At 40.8% G+C, this 17,417-nt stretch overlaps 2 protein-coding genes and 1 long non-coding RNA gene across 7 annotated transcripts in view; 2 read left to right on the top strand and 1 right to left on the bottom strand.

Moving 5' to 3' along the window:
- The first annotated feature begins 4,026 nt into the window (after positions 1 to 4,026).
- Positions 4,027 to 12,817, top strand: LOC111258867 (uncharacterized). Of its 2 annotated transcripts, XR_002679244.2 has the most exons (3): positions 4,027 to 5,650; positions 5,843 to 5,940; positions 6,227 to 12,817. It is a non-coding gene; the product is annotated as an uncharacterized LOC111258867 (long non-coding RNA). The 2 variants fall into 2 exon arrangements; XR_015310332.1 differs by having other exon boundaries at positions 5,843 to 12,817.
- RpS23 (ribosomal protein S23) lies at positions 12,595 to 14,507 on the bottom strand. Its single transcript, XM_022830417.2, has 3 exons — positions 14,407 to 14,507; positions 13,690 to 13,847; positions 12,595 to 13,019 (listed from the first exon to the last, which is right to left on the bottom strand). The coding sequence occupies exons 1-3, from the start codon at positions 14,408 to 14,410 to the stop codon at positions 12,750 to 12,752; spliced, it is 432 nt and encodes a 143-aa protein (XP_022686152.1). The 5' UTR covers positions 14,411 to 14,507; the 3' UTR covers positions 12,595 to 12,749.
- Positions 14,508 to 15,300: 793 nt separating this feature from the next.
- Frl (formin-like protein) overlaps positions 15,301 to 17,417 on the top strand; it is a 48,140-nt gene continuing 46,023 nt past the window's right edge. For 3 of the 4 annotated variants that reach the window (XM_022830410.2, XM_086967621.1, XM_086967619.1), the window contains exon 1: positions 15,302 to 17,417. In XM_022830410.2, the coding sequence (XP_022686145.1) occupies positions 17,301 to 17,417 (117 nt within the window). In that variant the 5' untranslated portion in view covers positions 15,302 to 17,300. The other variant, XM_022830413.2, reaches the window with a different exon arrangement.

Genomic DNA, 17,417 nt, shown 5'->3' with positions numbered 1-17,417 from the left:
TTAGACTTATGCGCTAAAGTTAAATCCTCAGGGTCGGTTGTATATATATATATATATATATATATATATATACCTTCTTCAATTATGAGAGAAACTACTGAACAGATGACATTCAATGTATTGTCGGACGCAGTGCAACCATCAAACATAATGAACATTCATGACTTTCATTAATGGAGCTCGTGAACTACAATAAACCGATACTACAATTTAGGCGATCGGCTATCAGCATAATGAAAGACAAAAGACAAATAACGGATGGAAACGACAATTGTCTATTAAATAAAGCCATAGACTGCATTCTGTATGTGATACGACAGAAAGAAGCTCAATTCAATAGTCACAAAATGTAAAAGCGGTTAGCGAAAACGATACTGTGGCACCTTGGTGATAACAGGAAAGCAAGATATGTCTATTCTACATAGACATATCTAATAGATAGAGAGGCTAGCCTGATTTTTTTTGCTCAAATCGCATGGCCTTGAGGTTGGATGTGTGAAAACAATGTAGAAATACGATTACCGCCTCAGGCAAGCAATCCAACGAATAAATGTTCTACATCACGTTGCCAGTAAGCCAATTAGATACGAAGTGCTCGCATTGTTATTAGTCTTGTGGGCATTTTAATTAAGTTAGTAAGCGCTTCTGTCCAGTTAACTTAGAGACTTACCTTTCGCTCTCCGTTGCATGAATTTCAAACAAGATCGGCTTCTTCTCATGGTCTGCTTGGCCGAAACATGCTTGCAAAGACAATTTAGATCTATCTGCTATGGCTTAATAGTGACACATTATATTTCAGGCAAACTGCAATGTTGTAGACAAAAAGGTCGCTCTCCACGCGTTTGTCGTGTCCTCCATTTTTGACCAGGCTATTATCTCGCGGCATTTAACTTCTCTTTACGTCTCTCGACCTAATCTGACAGACTTTATGTAGTATATCTGAATCTTCCACGGAAAATAAACTTAGCCCAAAAACGTCATGGAAATAGTTTTTCCCTTAGTTTATCTCGTGGCGTTGAACAACCTAGCTTCTATCATGACATCACGTTGAAGTCAGGCCTCTCCGTTCACAAAGGCCTCATATTTCGGCCACATCGATCCTTCTACATGCAAATACGACTATACTTTTATCGTCTCTAATATTGTCATCAATGAAATTGTTATTTGAGATACAAACCTGGCAAAATTACTCAGTTTACGTTTGCATGCACTGTGCCATAGGCAATGCTTTCTTGTTTTGAATATAAATCTATTTCTGACAAGTCATCTTAAGTGAAAGACCTTATTCTACACCTAATTAATTAATTAACGATTCATTCGTTATGCGTACAAAAATTATAGTATATTCCGAGAACAGATTTATAAGACATGCATTGGTGGCTATACGAATAAGGTCTTTGCCTATTACTAAACGACGTGAAATATAGGTTCGGAACCAGCACCTGATGGTTGTACAGTTCGGAAGTTTATTTAAATTGAAATTAGTAGGCCAACTGTAGGGCCGAGCTCTGTGTGAAGATGCTTTTCCAACATGGCCTCCTGGAGAGATATCAGTGTTTAGATGAATCTTTGCACCTAATAATGTATATCCGCATTGAACGTACTCTGCTCACCCAACTGATTCATCCACTGTAACCGTTCTACTATAAAATAACAAAAAATATATATATACATATATATATATATCATCTATCATACATATATCAGATATATACCAAAATATATATCACATAAGGAAAGAATTAAATGCCTGAACAGAAATACCTCAACGATTTACTAAGCAATCACTGTCGCCTATCAGATGAGGGTCTCAAGGAAAGCACGATTTTGTTTTACATAAATTTTGTTACAATAAAATGTAAAAAGTTCAAACAAATAGTATGAATTTGGCATCCGCGTTTATTACTACCAACAACCTATCTCCAATATGTTTTGTACTAGATCTAATCTATCAAACTTGACACGTAGTCAAAATAATTTATTCACTTCCGTTATAGACTTGTTTGAACAAGTCAGACACAAAACATTTTAAGATAAGAGCATTTTCTCAAACTATGTCTCCTCATGTATTTGAAGACCTTCTAAAACACTTTAGCTATCCTTAGTCACGTCTTTAATATTATAGTCAGCTAGCAAAAATATAATCATACGACTAAAGTTTTCCCAAGCAGGTCCTATAGTGCATTATTTAACGTCGCTCAACTGAAAAAAACTGCGTCAAAGTTATAATCGACAAGCACTAGTTTGATTAGCTTTATCGTAAGCCCGTCCTTATTTTTGCTGGAATATCCTCACGATTCCTGCGAAGATACGCAAATAGCGGTTGCACGTAAATTTACAGATACTAATCATAGCATTCCATAGCCAACAGCTTGCTGTGACTGTGCAAACTGAGTTTTCAAGAATTGCCAATTTTCAATACCCAACGAACATTCATCGTCGATAGTACCTCTCATTGTCAGCTTCCTAAACCTTTTTTTAGTCCTTTAAGGTATTTATGCCTTGATTTAAAGGACAACGCGGCACTACAGAATAGACAGAATTTATTTTATTACAAGCAAAAAATTCTAGCAGCCTTCCTGCTATTCTGTAGCATAGCTGTTCCCTACCGCAAGGTCTACCTCACTGTCTTCTTCTTCAAATCTCCCGGTAGTCATGATAATTAGCCGTGGCCCGACATAGGGCCGGTATATGGACGCCAATGGAGATGTTTGTCATAGAGGTAATGACTTAGAATAACTATTTTTTTACCATATATTTTGTAAATATTTGACCAGAGCCCATATAAGGGGTCGATCATACCAATGTATTATTCTGTGTTGCCGTTCTTTGTCTAACATGCCGCCCTTGTCGTCTGATATTCTGTTACAAGCATGCTTTTCCAATCATCAACAAGCAGCGTACCCCAGCGGAGAATTCTTAGAGACCTAGCCTTGTCTTCCAAATCTTTTTTCTTCTCAAAAGCAACAGCATCTTACATCACCTAGACTTGTAGATTTTGTAGTGTGTCAGGCTCGTAAAACTTGCGAGTTACTCTCTATCTTCCCGGTCCCTTTACCTTTGCGCGAACTAAGAAAGCATTCTGCCACCTGAAAAGTAGACGATGTAGGCGAGAATCTTAGCTATGTTGGTGCATACACGAACGGACTCGACAGAACTCCGTATGTAGATTTTATTTTATGCCGTGGGGTCGGTGGAACACCGGTGAATGTCGGACTGCAAGTGGACTCCGTCAAACTTTCATTAAAGCAGGAACAAGGAATAATAGACAAGAAGAGCATTTGTGCACGTGAAATCGCCATATCTTGAAGATCAGAAAATTGAGATTAAAGGTAATACGATTTAGTAGCTGCTCGCTTTTTTTCAGTAGTCCATTTGACGACAGGGCGGACGAAGAAAACACTCGAAAGTAGAATACTGTTTACCAAATAATCTGTTATAAGTTTGCAGCATTGCAAAACCTTACAATGTCCAAAAGCTTGAGGTCACCATTTCAATTGTAGGTACCGCCATCTTCTGTGAGGGAGGTAAACGTAAACAGTAAAAATCATTCAACCATGCTGGGCGTACATTTTACTTAATGAAAACAATGTCAAGCAATGATCTGCTAAATTCAGTGGCTCAAAAAACGTACTGTGCAAGTCACCTGGCGCCCGAGATAGGAGTTTTTGGACCCTCTCTTTTCGCCTACCACACAAAGGCATTTGACTAGACGAATAATTAAGCATGCCGCCTCTTCAACCTAAGAATAAATGTCGCCTATTTCTTTAACCGAGATGATTTACGAGCCATCCAAGACCGGCCAGAAAATGTCTATTACTTAGGCTATTTTCAAAAATGTAGACTGTTGGACATTGTTTGCCTAAAATTACATTACATCAACGTAGAGACAGCTATATCTCGATATATGTCTTATGGACCTAATATACTAGCGAACCTATAGCGGCTAACGCAAAGAAGACCACTTTCACAGATATAAATTTCGGATCTTCAATTATATAACTGGAACTAAAACACAAAGGGAACTCACAATCAAGAGGAATTTTTTTCCTCACCGTTTGTTTTATTTCACTTCGTAAAGGCACTTGCAATATTACAGAATACGATGCTATAGCAGTGTCTCCATGTGGGTAAAATATATGTGTACTAAATTTAAAGACATTTGTCCTGGCCTTGATCCGAACACAGTTCATTTATTTTGGCAGGAGACAGTCGTCTGATGGGATACCTAACGGCGGTACCGAATATAAAACCCAGAAAATTTCATACTACAATAGTACTGTCGTATTTATTATTTCAACTAACATACCTTTCAAGGCCGCATTTTAACTAAACGTGCCCAAACTGCGTATTTATATCCACCAACCAGAAGTGCTGCCTTTGCCTTTAACTGAATCGCCAGCACCTTTGTTAGAGCATCAGCGACCTTACAACCTGTACTGCGTGACAATTATTTCGACTCGCCTGGGCATTAGGACGAAAGCATCGCAACCACCATTTTAGCTTTTGATGAGCCGAAAGGAGTTGATGTAGGTATAGGATTACTAAAAGGGAACAATGAAAATAAAATAGACTCACAGTTAAGTAAAGACAGGCACCGATTATATTCTAAGTAGTATCTGATTGAATTGTAAAAATATATTTTTTTCAATAATTGGCTGCTACCTTTATGTCCCCGTGTTAGCAGATTGTTAAGAGAACGGCGTCCACTGCTAGAAATAACGACCCGCTCAGGAAATCAGGGTGTATCAATGCATGTCATTCTATATAGTGACTAATCGTTTGGACTTTTTGAAACAAATGGCGCGCAAAAGTAATTGACAGTGAGCACAAATACATGACGACTATGCTTCTCCATGTTGTATCTTTTATAGACTAATGCAATATTTATGATACTACAGTATGATTATTCAGTATATCGATTTTTTATGTACCATAACTGAATATCTACTGAACCCTGTAGCTTATGGGTGTCTTTGGGATATAACGCTACGAAACATAATAGTTAACTTTTCGTCTGGTATAGCTGTTTTTAATATTCATAGAGGCGTGTAGTCAGCAGGCAGTTACCAATATCGATAGCGTAGTGTGATACCATGTCCTTCACCCATATGAAATGGGATATAATTTAGCATAAGTGATTCGAAAAATAAACGTATATCGTTTACTGTATCGACAAAGCAACCCACCCATACCTACCTAAAGGTGAAGTATTCCTTTTTGTCCATACGATTTGACGTCTTTCTTTGTCTTTTCAAATTCAGCTTATGAAAAAATGTAGTGAAAACTTCTTATTCTTAAATGCATATAGTAGGGATCTAAAACGCCGTATTTCTTTCACAGCACACCGGTGTGCGTTTCAACTCTAAACGATGCGAGATGATTGAGGGGAGGCGGTGAAGATGATCATGCGCTACAGAAAAAAGTGGCCCCTTCTCCACTGAGCACTAAAGACTAGAGGGCCTAAAGAAGACTGCCAGTGATGGCGTCATCGATGATAGCACTCGAGGGAACAGGCAACACCAGCAACAGGCTTCATATAGACAGAAGAAAATAGAAAAGGAGAAGAGGAGAGAGCGCATAGAGAGAAAGAAAAGGCACAAAAGCGAGGCAGAAAAAGAGAAGGAGGGAGAGGATCATAGAGCTTTGCGTAAGTCCGTAATCCATGCGGACATTGCTGTCTTCGTTTTTGATTGTTTCTTCGGGATAGAAGTAGGTCAGAAGTGAGATGAAGGGAAGCCAGTGACTGTCAGGAGACTATGGGCAAGCGACTCCTTTCTAGCAATTCCTAAGAGACACAACCTGATCTAATCTGTTTTCTTTCGACATTTTCCTTTTGTAGCCTCTGTCACGCCGAGACACGCAGAGGCAAGAGCTAGTAACGAGAAGTCGGCTGGAACCCTTCAAGAAATCCGTTATAATGGCTTTTCGCTAAAGAAGGTAAGAAAGCAGTTTCCATTTGGGGCTTCAAGGTTTATTGGTCTGTAGACCTTTATGTCTGACTGTGAATGTGTCTTGCTGTCGATTACGCAAAAATTGGTGGTAGGCCTAAATTCTGCCAAGGACGGAAAAGGTCACTGTTAATATTTTACATCTCTGGTCAACTGAATCGGGCAGGTCAACGCCGTTATTCGGCTGAATGAAGGCAGAAACAGACACTACATTAATATCAATAATGCATTTCGAATTATGAACGCATATTAACGTATATGTGTTTTTTTTTTAGGATTAGTGGAATGTGGCCGAGTCGTAATAAAGACCATGTGGCCGATATTATGGTTTTTTTACGGATTTCGGGTGAATTACCATTAGAAGTTACCTTCTCTCTGAGCATTTTCGGAGCCCTTTTCAGGTTAGAGCCCATAGAGCTTAAGTACGGGCTTGCAATATTCAAAGCTACTTGATTCTACACGGCGTCTGTGTGAAAGCTTCAGAGTAACTATCATTTTAAAAAATATATGTACTTTCATTAGTTTGCTCAGAGTGCGTACGTTTATTAAAGAAAACTATACTTTCTTATAACAGATTTAACCAAAAATTTCAACCGTGGCTTTCACAATCAAGTAAGGTACTACTTTATTCAAACGGGCGATTCGATTGCAAATTCAAGATAATATATCCACCTCTTTTATGACCCTCATGTCACACTTATAAGTAATTACTACACCCTTATTAATTGTTAGTCTAAGTATTACGCAAATAAGTCAACAAACGCATTATTATTAAAATATTACATCTTTCTAGAGTCATATACATAACCGCTTCTACTTTTATAGAATTTTTAAAATTTCTATTTATTTATAACTAAAACTATTTAAAATTAGTGAAATTAACCAATAATATAATAATACAGATAGAAAATAAAAACAACGTGTTATTTATTTTTCTGTCATACAGACAGTATGATTTCATTATTGTTCAAACTGTTTGGTAATATCTAAATAATAATAAGGATTTCCTTTGATACCACTAAGCCATTCAATGTTCAAACGTTTAGCTGGTATTTAAACGATCTTAATCGATCGGTTTTTATACTCTATACATGCATAACGGTGCAGTAAAGATTTCCGTCACCATCGTTGCGGCATGGTGATTTGGCTTCCCCTCTGTGTCCGAGGAGCAATACCTTTCGTGGTTTCGGTGTTCTGTCTCGCCCATTCCAGCTGTACGGGGTAGATTTTCCCCGCATTGTGCCTGCTAGATTTAAGAAATCCACAGTGAACGATGTCCTTGCTGATCTATTACACATGTAGCCTTAGCTTACAACCTCGCAGACCAACGATCATTGCCATCCAAGCGGCAACACACATGATACGATTAGCAAATGCCGTCTGAAAGCGTACCTCCGGTCCTGCTTTTGAGAAATCGAACCTTCAATTGAAGATATTTTTTTTCATACCTAAAATTGGCATGACGTACTTCTGCCGCAGGGTTGCGTTGGTTCCCGAAATTAGAGACACTCGAATATGGTCTCTCAAAGTCAAGCCTATGCGACACCTTCCCCTACGCAATCAAACTTACTTACCTGTTCAAATCACACGTAAATTAAAATTCAATTCAGCAAATAAACGAAGCTCAATTATTTTCTCATCTAGTAGCGCACAAATTACATACAAAGTAAGCAAATCCCCTTAAATTGTCAAGTTCCAACTTTTAACTAAGTTTCCAAAGGAAATATGAGTTTCGCCCCAGCAGGGACCCTAACGGGGATCCCGAAAGCTGCGGTCTAAAGCTTTCTGCTTTTAACGACCCTAAAAGAGCAATCTTTTAGACAACTGCCAAATACAAATAATCGGTTTATTAAACGTGCTGCAAGGCTCTGTGAGAAGTCTTATAATTATTATCTTAGAGGCAACATATTATTTTAAATTTATTTAGAAACATAACAACAGCTACCCTGATAGAGAAAAAAGGGCAAATGAGTTGAAATTTTTGGTCATGGTTGCCTACTATAATGGTGCATTTTTATCAGTCCCTTCCAGCTGTGTATCACAAAGGCCCGATAGTCTATTCCGTTAGCTGTAAAAGTATGAAAGTTCCAGAAAAGGGTCTCATGGAAGCACGCTTCTGGTAAGGGGATTTTGAAAGCTGATTTTACTTGTCTCGTCAGTTTGCGATCTTAAAATGGTCCCTACATGACCAAAGGTTCAAGCCAAGTATACGTTCCTAAGTGATTAAGGGCAGATGCATTATGCAGGCAAGGCTTTAGGATTGTTAACGTATCGACTTGGTGACGTGGGCTCTGGTCTACTAACGTCTAGACCACATACCCCCGGATTTTAGTTCGGAGCTGGTTCTAATATTATAACAAGAGCTTGCAGGGATGACTAGCAATTGGAAGCGTACCGTGTTTCCAGCTTCGCAAAACATAAGTACACTTGTTTTCTAGTAGTTGCAGATGGCTGTGTCGGTGATCGCTTAATGCGTAACGTATTTCAATACTAATCTTAGGGACAAGTTGTGGTCTAAGTTCAAACACGGGCACAGACGCAGTTTGTTTCGTACTGAGAGCCAGACGTCTGATAGAATGTCGAACGGAGGTACCGGACTCAAACTCGAATCGTTGAACTGCGTACACCTAGTTAAGCTTTACGAAAAAGAACTATGTCCTTGGCTTGCGCCTCACGAAGCACGAGTAACAAGTACAACGGATCACCACAGTTGCACCCATGTATGGAAAATGTCTCGAAGGTGTCTTTGGACATCGGAAGTAGTTAATTTAGCCCTAGTAGTAGTAGTAGCCGACGAAGCGCAGTTTGAAAAAGCGGACCACACATTAGTCGTACACCAATACATGCATCCAGACCTCCTGTTACCTTGCCAGAAGCTGTCATGTTGTCGCAGACCTCCGATTTCTGTACCAGGTTAAGTTAAAAACAGTTCAACAAGAGCGTCAAATTTTCGTGTCTCATTGAGCCAAACATAATTTTTCAACACACTATTAGTCAGAGATTCAAGAGGGTCAAATCTCTCAAGTCATAAGGGCCAATAAATTTCCTTAGCATCCCATTTCAGTAGGAGGGGGACAAAGCTAAGTAGGCCACCATAAGACAATCCCTAGACCATCCCTTATCTTAGATCCCACACCTTAAACAAACCACGGTTGGCTAACGGAATTTGCCCCTTTTGATTTGACGTAAGCCTCACAGGTCTGTAAACGACTTTAATATTAGCAGTGCCGCTGCAGTCGCCGTCGTAAAAACGTGGTTTATTCCTTCAAGACAGACCCATTCAGGTTATAATAGAGTGTCTTATAAAGTAAGCCCGCAGAGCCAAAGCAACGAGGCGTCGGTTATACCACAACTTCCGAATTACCAATGGATGGAAATCGAATCTCAAGAAAAAGTGTGATAAAATAGGTTGTCTGAAAAGCAATCGGGCGTTTTGGACATTTTCAGTATGTCCAAAGCGACTCCCTGTTAGCGCACTATGCCTGTACAAAAAGACGCTTTAACGTTTACCTAAACTTCTGGGGAATAGAAGGGCATTTGCATGTGTTCGTTGGAGATAGTATTTGGACCGCAACTTTCGCAGTTATGCTAGAAACAAGTGTCGCTGGCTTGTTCCATTGTAGTTGTAATACTTTTCTATAAGTAGAAAGATGTCATCAACATGGCTCCGTTTGCTAAGAAAAGCAAGATGATCCATAGCCTTTTATACACACACACACAAAAGAGAGCAATCTTTGGTTGGAGAGCAACAAGGTTGAAAACTGTAACTTAATAGTAATTTGGGACGGTTCAGGAATGCCAGATCCTCTAGAAGCAGATTTCTCCGTATCGAGTTATAAGCTGCAGAGAAACTGAGACAGACTATTGGTGGCGTTAGCATGGCGTTACAGGTCAGCCAGACAACCACATTAACTGACAATGACGGTTCGAAATTTCCCCACCGCGCCTATTCAACCTGAAAATATCTGAGAGAGTTAGTATTTCAAGAAAATGACTCTTATCTATTTGGCAAGTAAGTCTGCAAAAGTTCAGTTGGGTTCAAACTAACCAGATTACGCACGTAGAATGAAAAGTACCATTAGCCTTTGGTACACGCATAACCTAGATCTAATGCATGCTAGATGTAAGGACAGCGAGTAACTCAAATTGACTTTGATTAACGCCACTGCAGTGTCAGGACAGCCTTGCAACCAAGAGTTTATCGCAACTATTCCGCTCCTATGCACCAGAAGCACTGAAAAGGCAAAGGCTCAGCAATCGCACTATACCTTAGAAGAGTTAAGTCTAGATATTTTTTAATGACTACCTTACAACGTGCTGCTGACAAAGAAGAAATTAATTTTCCTTAAAGGACATTTTCTATCCCATATTGAAAACTGAGATTTACTTTTAGCTCTTACAAGAGACGTTTCAAAAAATCCTTTTTCGCCAGTTTGTAAATTTTGCGAAAGAGCCCTCAAGAAAATTTTGCGTGCCCAAGGAACACGAAATTCAAGTTTGACTATGGTTTGCCTTTGTATAGGCATTATTTTCCGAAGATATTTAACGTTTACCTTTGGAGATTTTATGTACAGCTACAACTTTTTCTTTACAGAAACGTCTAGTAAAGCTACAACGTCCTAAAACCTTCTTCACCGTTATTGTCTATCTAAGCTTTCATCGCAGACCTTATCTGTGATCAAAGAAACACAGAGGCCGGGAGGTGTCGCTTCACGGAGGCAGCCGGGCATAAACATAGATGATAAGAAAGAGACTTGTGCGCGCTGCTATTAGAGTTTCTGAGACGATGACAGGCTAGTAAGAATCACAAGGGCTGGCTTATTAGCTAGAATGTTGTTAGTAAGAAGAACAAGTAAGAACTTTGCAAACGTTATTTTTCTCTCGAATGTAGCTCTCCCTGTTTCTCTACCGCTTCAAAATGAGTGGTTCTGGCCCAAAGGAGTAAAAAGTCTCTAGACTTATCGTCACAATCTTCTTAATCGAGAGCACATTTCAATTCTTATGCCTTGGAGTGAAATTTTTCCAGATACTACATAGTATCGAAATCGACAGCGAAGAAGACAGTTATTCCGTGAAACCTGCATGAGGTAAGACTCATGTATCGACTAAGGATAAAAACCGAAAATATGCTTGTAACTTTTTTTTTCTAATAATCACAAAATAGGGATCTTTACCTCTGGAGTGCAGGGCTTACGAAAGCTCAAAAATCACCTCACGCACTTAAAATAGATTTCTACGTATAACCACTGAACTTTACCATGCCAGTCGTTCCAGTCCTATCCTATCGTCCAGTGGACGACATCATATGAAGTTAATGAAAGGTACTAAATTAAAGCGCACCATGGGTCCAGGCTTGTTGAAGGCAGATTTTTACAGAATCGCATTTGTCGCCAGGTTGTCAATGTTGAGAAACAGACGTGGTCAATCCCTATAGTTCCACTGTTAATAATACTCATTAATTTGACTTGGCCAATTAGTGCAAAATTTCTTTTGATCTTCTTTTCTTGTACCGCTGCTCTATCAATCTTGCTTTTGACTTTTTCAAGCAGCAAAGGCTAAAAAATTTTTGATTTTATCTTTTCAAATTTTGCTAGAAATAAATACATACAAAAAACAAAAAACAACCGATAATAAGAATGAATAGTACGGGAAGGAGTAGGTAATGGGATTTGCTTAAAGTATCGATACCTATATTAAAAACGAAGCCTTTTCCCCATTCCGAGACATAGAGGCAGCCTAATATGGAAAGCTTGTTGCTGTTCTGTATCGAAACAATTTCGTCGATTGGTTCGATCGCCTTCATTACGACTCAGGGCATCCAATCAATCTACCTGATCGCAGTTTTTCTAAACCTAGATTTTGTATCACGTTAGCTCAAGGCGACATTTCCCTTACATGAAGTATGTCGATCGGGCACTGCTATTAGTAGACCTCGTACTCGGAGTGGTCAAGCAATATGCCAACAAAAATTCAGTTTAAAAGTCATCCACGCAATAGAGTCCCCCCCCGGCATTTAATAATCGGCGGAGTGTAGTCCTAAGATATGCTTTCACTTTCAAATTACTGCGTGTTACTATAACTTCTAAAATCCTGTCACGAAAATCTACGTTACGTACTGCGCACAAAGTATGTACTACACAGTTTGCATGTAATTTAACAGCTGGCAAGAACTTCGTTTAAACATATTTCTCAAATGGCAAATCTCCAATCTGACTTTCGGCAACCAACAGCCCACAATAAAATTCCTCTGAATCGATATTAGGCCAAATTTCAACCTCAATATAGCAGTATTGGTATATGACGATACGCTTTACCTTCGGGTATCCGCGAAGCTCGCAGTTGCACAGTAATTTGTGCAGTCTTACCACACATTTTCCATCCTTAGTGTACCGGATAAATATCAGACAAAACTATTACCCACAAACCGAACCGTCAAATCGAATGCTTCCTCAGAACTTAGTGACCCAGAGATCGCTGCGTCTGTCACATTGTTTTATCTATCTACCTTCCGCGATGCTACTTTTTTAACTGATTTCTTTTCTCTAGGAACCCTCAATGTTTGCAATTTCAATTAATAATAAAGGACAAAAACAAGACAAAACTATTAGAGTAACATTCTCTAAAAAGCTAATACACGCAATACTTTTCCGTGGTCCATAAAACCGGCCTCGTTTATTGACGATGGTTTATGCAATTCGTTAGGCCGGTTCGACGATTCGACACAAGGGTGTCGGTTGTCCCGTTGTTGCCTCCACCCATCGTGCGTTCCTGCCTAATCTTCTGCTATTGGTCGTCTACTTAAGACCTCGGTCTTTCTTTCTTTTCTTTGTACAGGGCCAGCAGGGAGACATTCGCCACTTTTACAACCTTGAAACGTACACCGGGGATATCTCCGACAGCATGACCTTTACGACCGAAACCGGCAACCAAAACTTCGTCGTTCTCTTCAATGTAGTTGAGGCATCCGTCATTGGGTACGAATGCTGTGATTTTCTTACCGTTCTTGATCAATTGCACCCTCACACACTTACGGATAGCAGAATTCGGCTGCTTAGCTTCGACACCAACCTAGATACAACGAAAAAATACCACACGCACATCATAACATTAACATTAGGTGCATATAGCAAGCAGCTCGAGTGGGTCGAGTACGTTATTTACCATATGCATAACTCGGATTATTGAACGTAGTGTTTATTGCTGCCGATACAAGTTTTCTGTAGAATAGTGCTTAGTAATTCGAAGTTGCTCTTATGACCTTACAGTTGTCTACGGATGGGACGCCCTGTGCTGGACATATGGTTAGACAAAAACTTAATAAGCCACACCACTCATTGAGTGTAATTTTGAACTTCACTTGACGCACCTTGTTAGTCGAATCACTGACACATTTTTAGCGAAAAGATATATTACTGAGATAAATATCAGCCTAACTTTTTTTCGGCGCACACACATATACATGTATACCTCACACGAAACAGTCACTTCAAACTCAACAGAACAAGAATAAGAAGCACAATGACAAAAATAACTATTGATCAGGGTTTTGCCGGTATTAAATAAACAGTAGACCATCATGGCTGTAGTCTATTCATATGGCTGTAGCCTATAATATAATTCTATAATGTACTAGAATAGACTTTTTTTGCCCCTGTGTCGAACGTCAACAAAAAAATTAACCGACAAAATCAACACGCTTGTTTACATGACAATTGTCCTTCCTGTCGTCTATGCCCACCTTTTCAAGTACGATGCCTTTAGCGTGTGATGCCCCTCCGAAAGGATTAGCCTTCCAACGGGTTCCCAGATGAGCCTTCTTATAATCTTTGTCGTGCCATCGCTGGTCGCGACGGTGATTCTTGTGCTTGTGCGCAGTTCGAATTCCACGTGGCTTTCCTATAGAGACATGTTTTTTTGTGAAGAAAAATAGACAACAATCAATATACATTAGTAAGAGAAACACTGTTCGTATATATGCGCATCACGGTAGGAACGTTGAAATAAGAGTCGGCGATATTAACCCCAAAAACCCGCGCTATACCGACTTCCTAGAAAAAAACATATATTTTTGTATATTATTTGCTAGCCCGGTAAACACATTTACGGCCGGTAAAACTACTATTGTCGAACCAGGTCACAACGCATTCACAACACGATGTTACACGCCATCAGTGAATAGGCTTTAACCAAACAACGAACATCCACTGATATACAGTGGTGGTAAAACGAAAATACTAAGCTCAATACTATATGATGGCAAAATGTTTCGGCACAAACACGTGCCGGTCACTCGATTTGAATATCTCGCAATATCCTCGTTAACAACACTTTTCTCAATCAACAGACGTATCCAAGGTGGCCACAGCGATTTCGGCCAACTATGCACAGCATTAAGCGCAGAAATAAAATGAACTTTGTTGAAATATTTACTAGAAACTGCAGCACAACCACTAACCCATATTGCGTGGCCGCGAGAAAAGAATTATGCAAGATGGCGCCGCGCCATGTTGCTGTCTAGGGTATCAAGAGTGTACCAGCGGCGGTGCCAGAAGGGAGCTTGAGATCCTTTACTTCTTCCAATATAGATCAGATTGTAGCTATTTTCTTTAATTCACTTAACCTAAATAACATAATATTTATTATAATAATTAAAACTAATTGGAGTTCAAATATGCGACGAAAATACCAGGCGAGGAACAGCTTGTGGTACGCCCGGGAAGGCGTTTATCTTGTAACATGTTTTACTGATTTTTTGTGTAGTTTTATGAGTGAAATTTGGTGTTCATCGCGTGGCAAATACTCAAGAATCGTGTCAACCCTCAATTCGATGCGTACTCTATTGTCTCTCACATTAGATGTTAATCAATGGCGACTGTTTTATTATAGACGCTAACAGCGTTTCCGTGTAAATAATGTATGACTCATCCGCTGTCTCTTCCATGAAATATCATTCTTTTCATCGCAAAACCGCCTTGTATTCTCGTTCAAGGTGCATTGTTCATTTCCAGCGCTACTAACTCAATCGATTCCGCTGATTGCTACACAACTGGCCAGCGTCTGTCTTCGATAGTTACGGTACGCCAGCTCCGTTTACGTTATAATACGTTCCTGCTCCATATTCACGAAGAAAATCTACTTTTGCTTCCGTTTGTTCATTCAAATTTTCGCGGGCCCAGCGTTCTGTTGCTAGTTTCCGGCACTGCTGGTAGGCGGAGCTTAGCTCTCTGGTGATTGTACCAGTCGCTGGGGCCGAGTAGCTGATGATGCCCAAGATCGCTCTTCGCTGACAGCGTGCGCCCTCTAGCGGTGAAGCGCGCGGCGGCGCGAGCGACGCGCATACGGTCTACTAGAAGGACGCAGGCGCGGCTCTGCGGTTGCTGAGCTCCATTGAACACCGGCTATGGTAATGTCTGTTAACGCAGGTGGAACTTAATAGCAGCTGCTATAAATGGTAAATGGTGTTTTCTTTTCCTCGGATATTCGTCATTGTTGTTGCTGCCCTGTGCTGCTGTCCATAACAGTGTTGTTTGCTGCTCATACACTCAGCTAGCCAAGTAGTGGAAGAGTGTTGTCTTCACATCGCCTGCTCTTCGCATCAGCCGCCTCCGTCTCGTTGTGCTGTTCCTCCAACTCACCTCTATCAGCTCTTATTGTCGCTACAGCATGTCGTTAAAGCAGAGAATAATATTTTATAGGTGGGGGCATCATAGTCTGTGACAGCCGCGGCGGCGCTCAAGCGAAACCTGTAGCCGGTGGCGGCCGGCTAGTTCGTCGCGCCGAATCCATGAGCCCGTATTTCCTCACAGTGAACAGTATCGCCATCTCTGCAACGCCCTATTGTGAAGGTGACAGCGCTCCGAGCGAACGCTGGAGGTGGCGAAGATCGTGATCGTATTTGCGGTTGCGCCATTCACTAGCCGTTCGAGCGGTAACGTCAGTAGTAAAAGATAGTAGTTCGTCTGAACGCTACTTGCCACTGCTGTGAACTATAGCAACATCATCCTGGCAGTTTGAGCCAGTACTGAGGCGTTGAAATCGTGAAAACGTACGGCTATAATAATAGCAGCAGTAAAAACAACACAGCAACAGCAGTGGAGCAGCAGAAACAGGGCCATCAATGATGGCAGTGCCCAGGTAACGCGCCAGTCTTGTTATGGCTGGTGGCGATTTGACAGTGCAAAGTTAGTTCTGAGCGGGAAGATGGTCGTTATTGTCTATACCCGGAGTACTGATGACAGCAGCTCTCATAAGCAGCGGTTGAACTTGTAGCGAGAATACGCAAAACCCCTCTGACAAGAGAGACTGCCATAGCTACTGTTTCTACGGTTGGTGCAGAAGTTGCTGAACAGCCCGAACAGGAGATTTTCAATGATGACACAGGACGCTTTCCAATGTATCCTATGACTGTCGTAACTTCAGCAAGCATACAATGTGGGTTAGATCAGGCTTTTGAACGACCATGTCATGCAAAGTCGTAATTGGAATTACCGTGCGCCGTGTGTTGATGTGAAAGTGAAAATCGATGCGGCGACCTCCAAGGATGATGTTGTTGTTATTGTTGTTGTAGTCAACGTAGACGACAGTCGCGTAGGGTGATGTCAGTACCTAAGCGATATACTGGATACATACACGATACTTTAGAACTGAAATCGCCGAAATCATTAGAAAATTTTATTTCAAGCGTAACTGGATTCTGTGACGGCAATCAGGAACGTAACAGCAAGCGTTTACTACTACAACGAGAGAAAGAATACAGCAACTCTAAAAGGCGTACCAATGCTCCGGCAACGTAAACTTGTACAGAAATTTCTTTAGACGTATACGAGTCATTTACGTAATACACTCGTAGAAACGGTCTCGACTTGAAGTGCGCTAGAAGCACGCGGTACCCAGCTAATCACTTTGGAGCAGCGGTAAGATGGGTGTGTTACAATTAAATTTTTTTGTAAGATCCGTCTCCCCGCGTAGCTGATTCACGCAGGAGCGCATGCGGACGCGCGGTTGTCGCCGAGAGAAGGAAAAGTGTTGATTGGCGACCGTGTTCTAGTCGCAGCTGTTCGTGAAACAGACGGCAGCGTTGCTGTCGCCAAATTAAATGACCCAGCCAAGCGAATAGAAGTGACCAGTTCAGCATCTCCACGCTGCACTTCTGGAATTGATCGTTCTTTTTCTGTAAATGAAAAAAGCGAAGAAGCAGTCGACACCGAAAACGAATTGGGTGAAAAAAAAACGAGAAGTAAAGCGTCCGCGACGGTATCTTGCCTGCTCCCACCCGCGGAGATCCCGGTAAGGTTTGAGATCGGTTCGTAATCCTTTCTTCAGCAGTTAACAACGCCGGCCCTCGTCACGATGGGTCACGGTGCAAGTCACGGCCAACAGGCCGGTGGCGGTGATCGCTGGAAGAACGATGTTAAGCAGCCAATGCCGGACGCATCAACGGTGGAACATCGCTTCAATCAGGTTCTG

The sequence above is a fragment of the Varroa jacobsoni genome, unplaced genomic scaffold (assembly GCF_002532875.2).
Source record: "Varroa jacobsoni isolate VJ856 unplaced genomic scaffold, vjacob_1.0 scaffold_273, whole genome shotgun sequence".
NCBI lineage: Eukaryota > Metazoa > Arthropoda > Arachnida > Mesostigmata > Varroidae > Varroa > Varroa jacobsoni.
Note: the sequence above shows the minus strand (reverse complement) of the source record. Positions and strands in the feature narration are given on the sequence as shown.

What these genes read in the sequence shown, in the direction of transcription:
- RpS23 (XM_022830417.2), bottom strand. An exon ending in AAGGCATCGTACTTGAAAAG is followed by an intron (nt 13,020 to 13,689) that starts GTGGGCATAGAC and finishes CGTTGTATCTAG; the next exon opens with GTTGGTGTCGAAGCTAAGCA.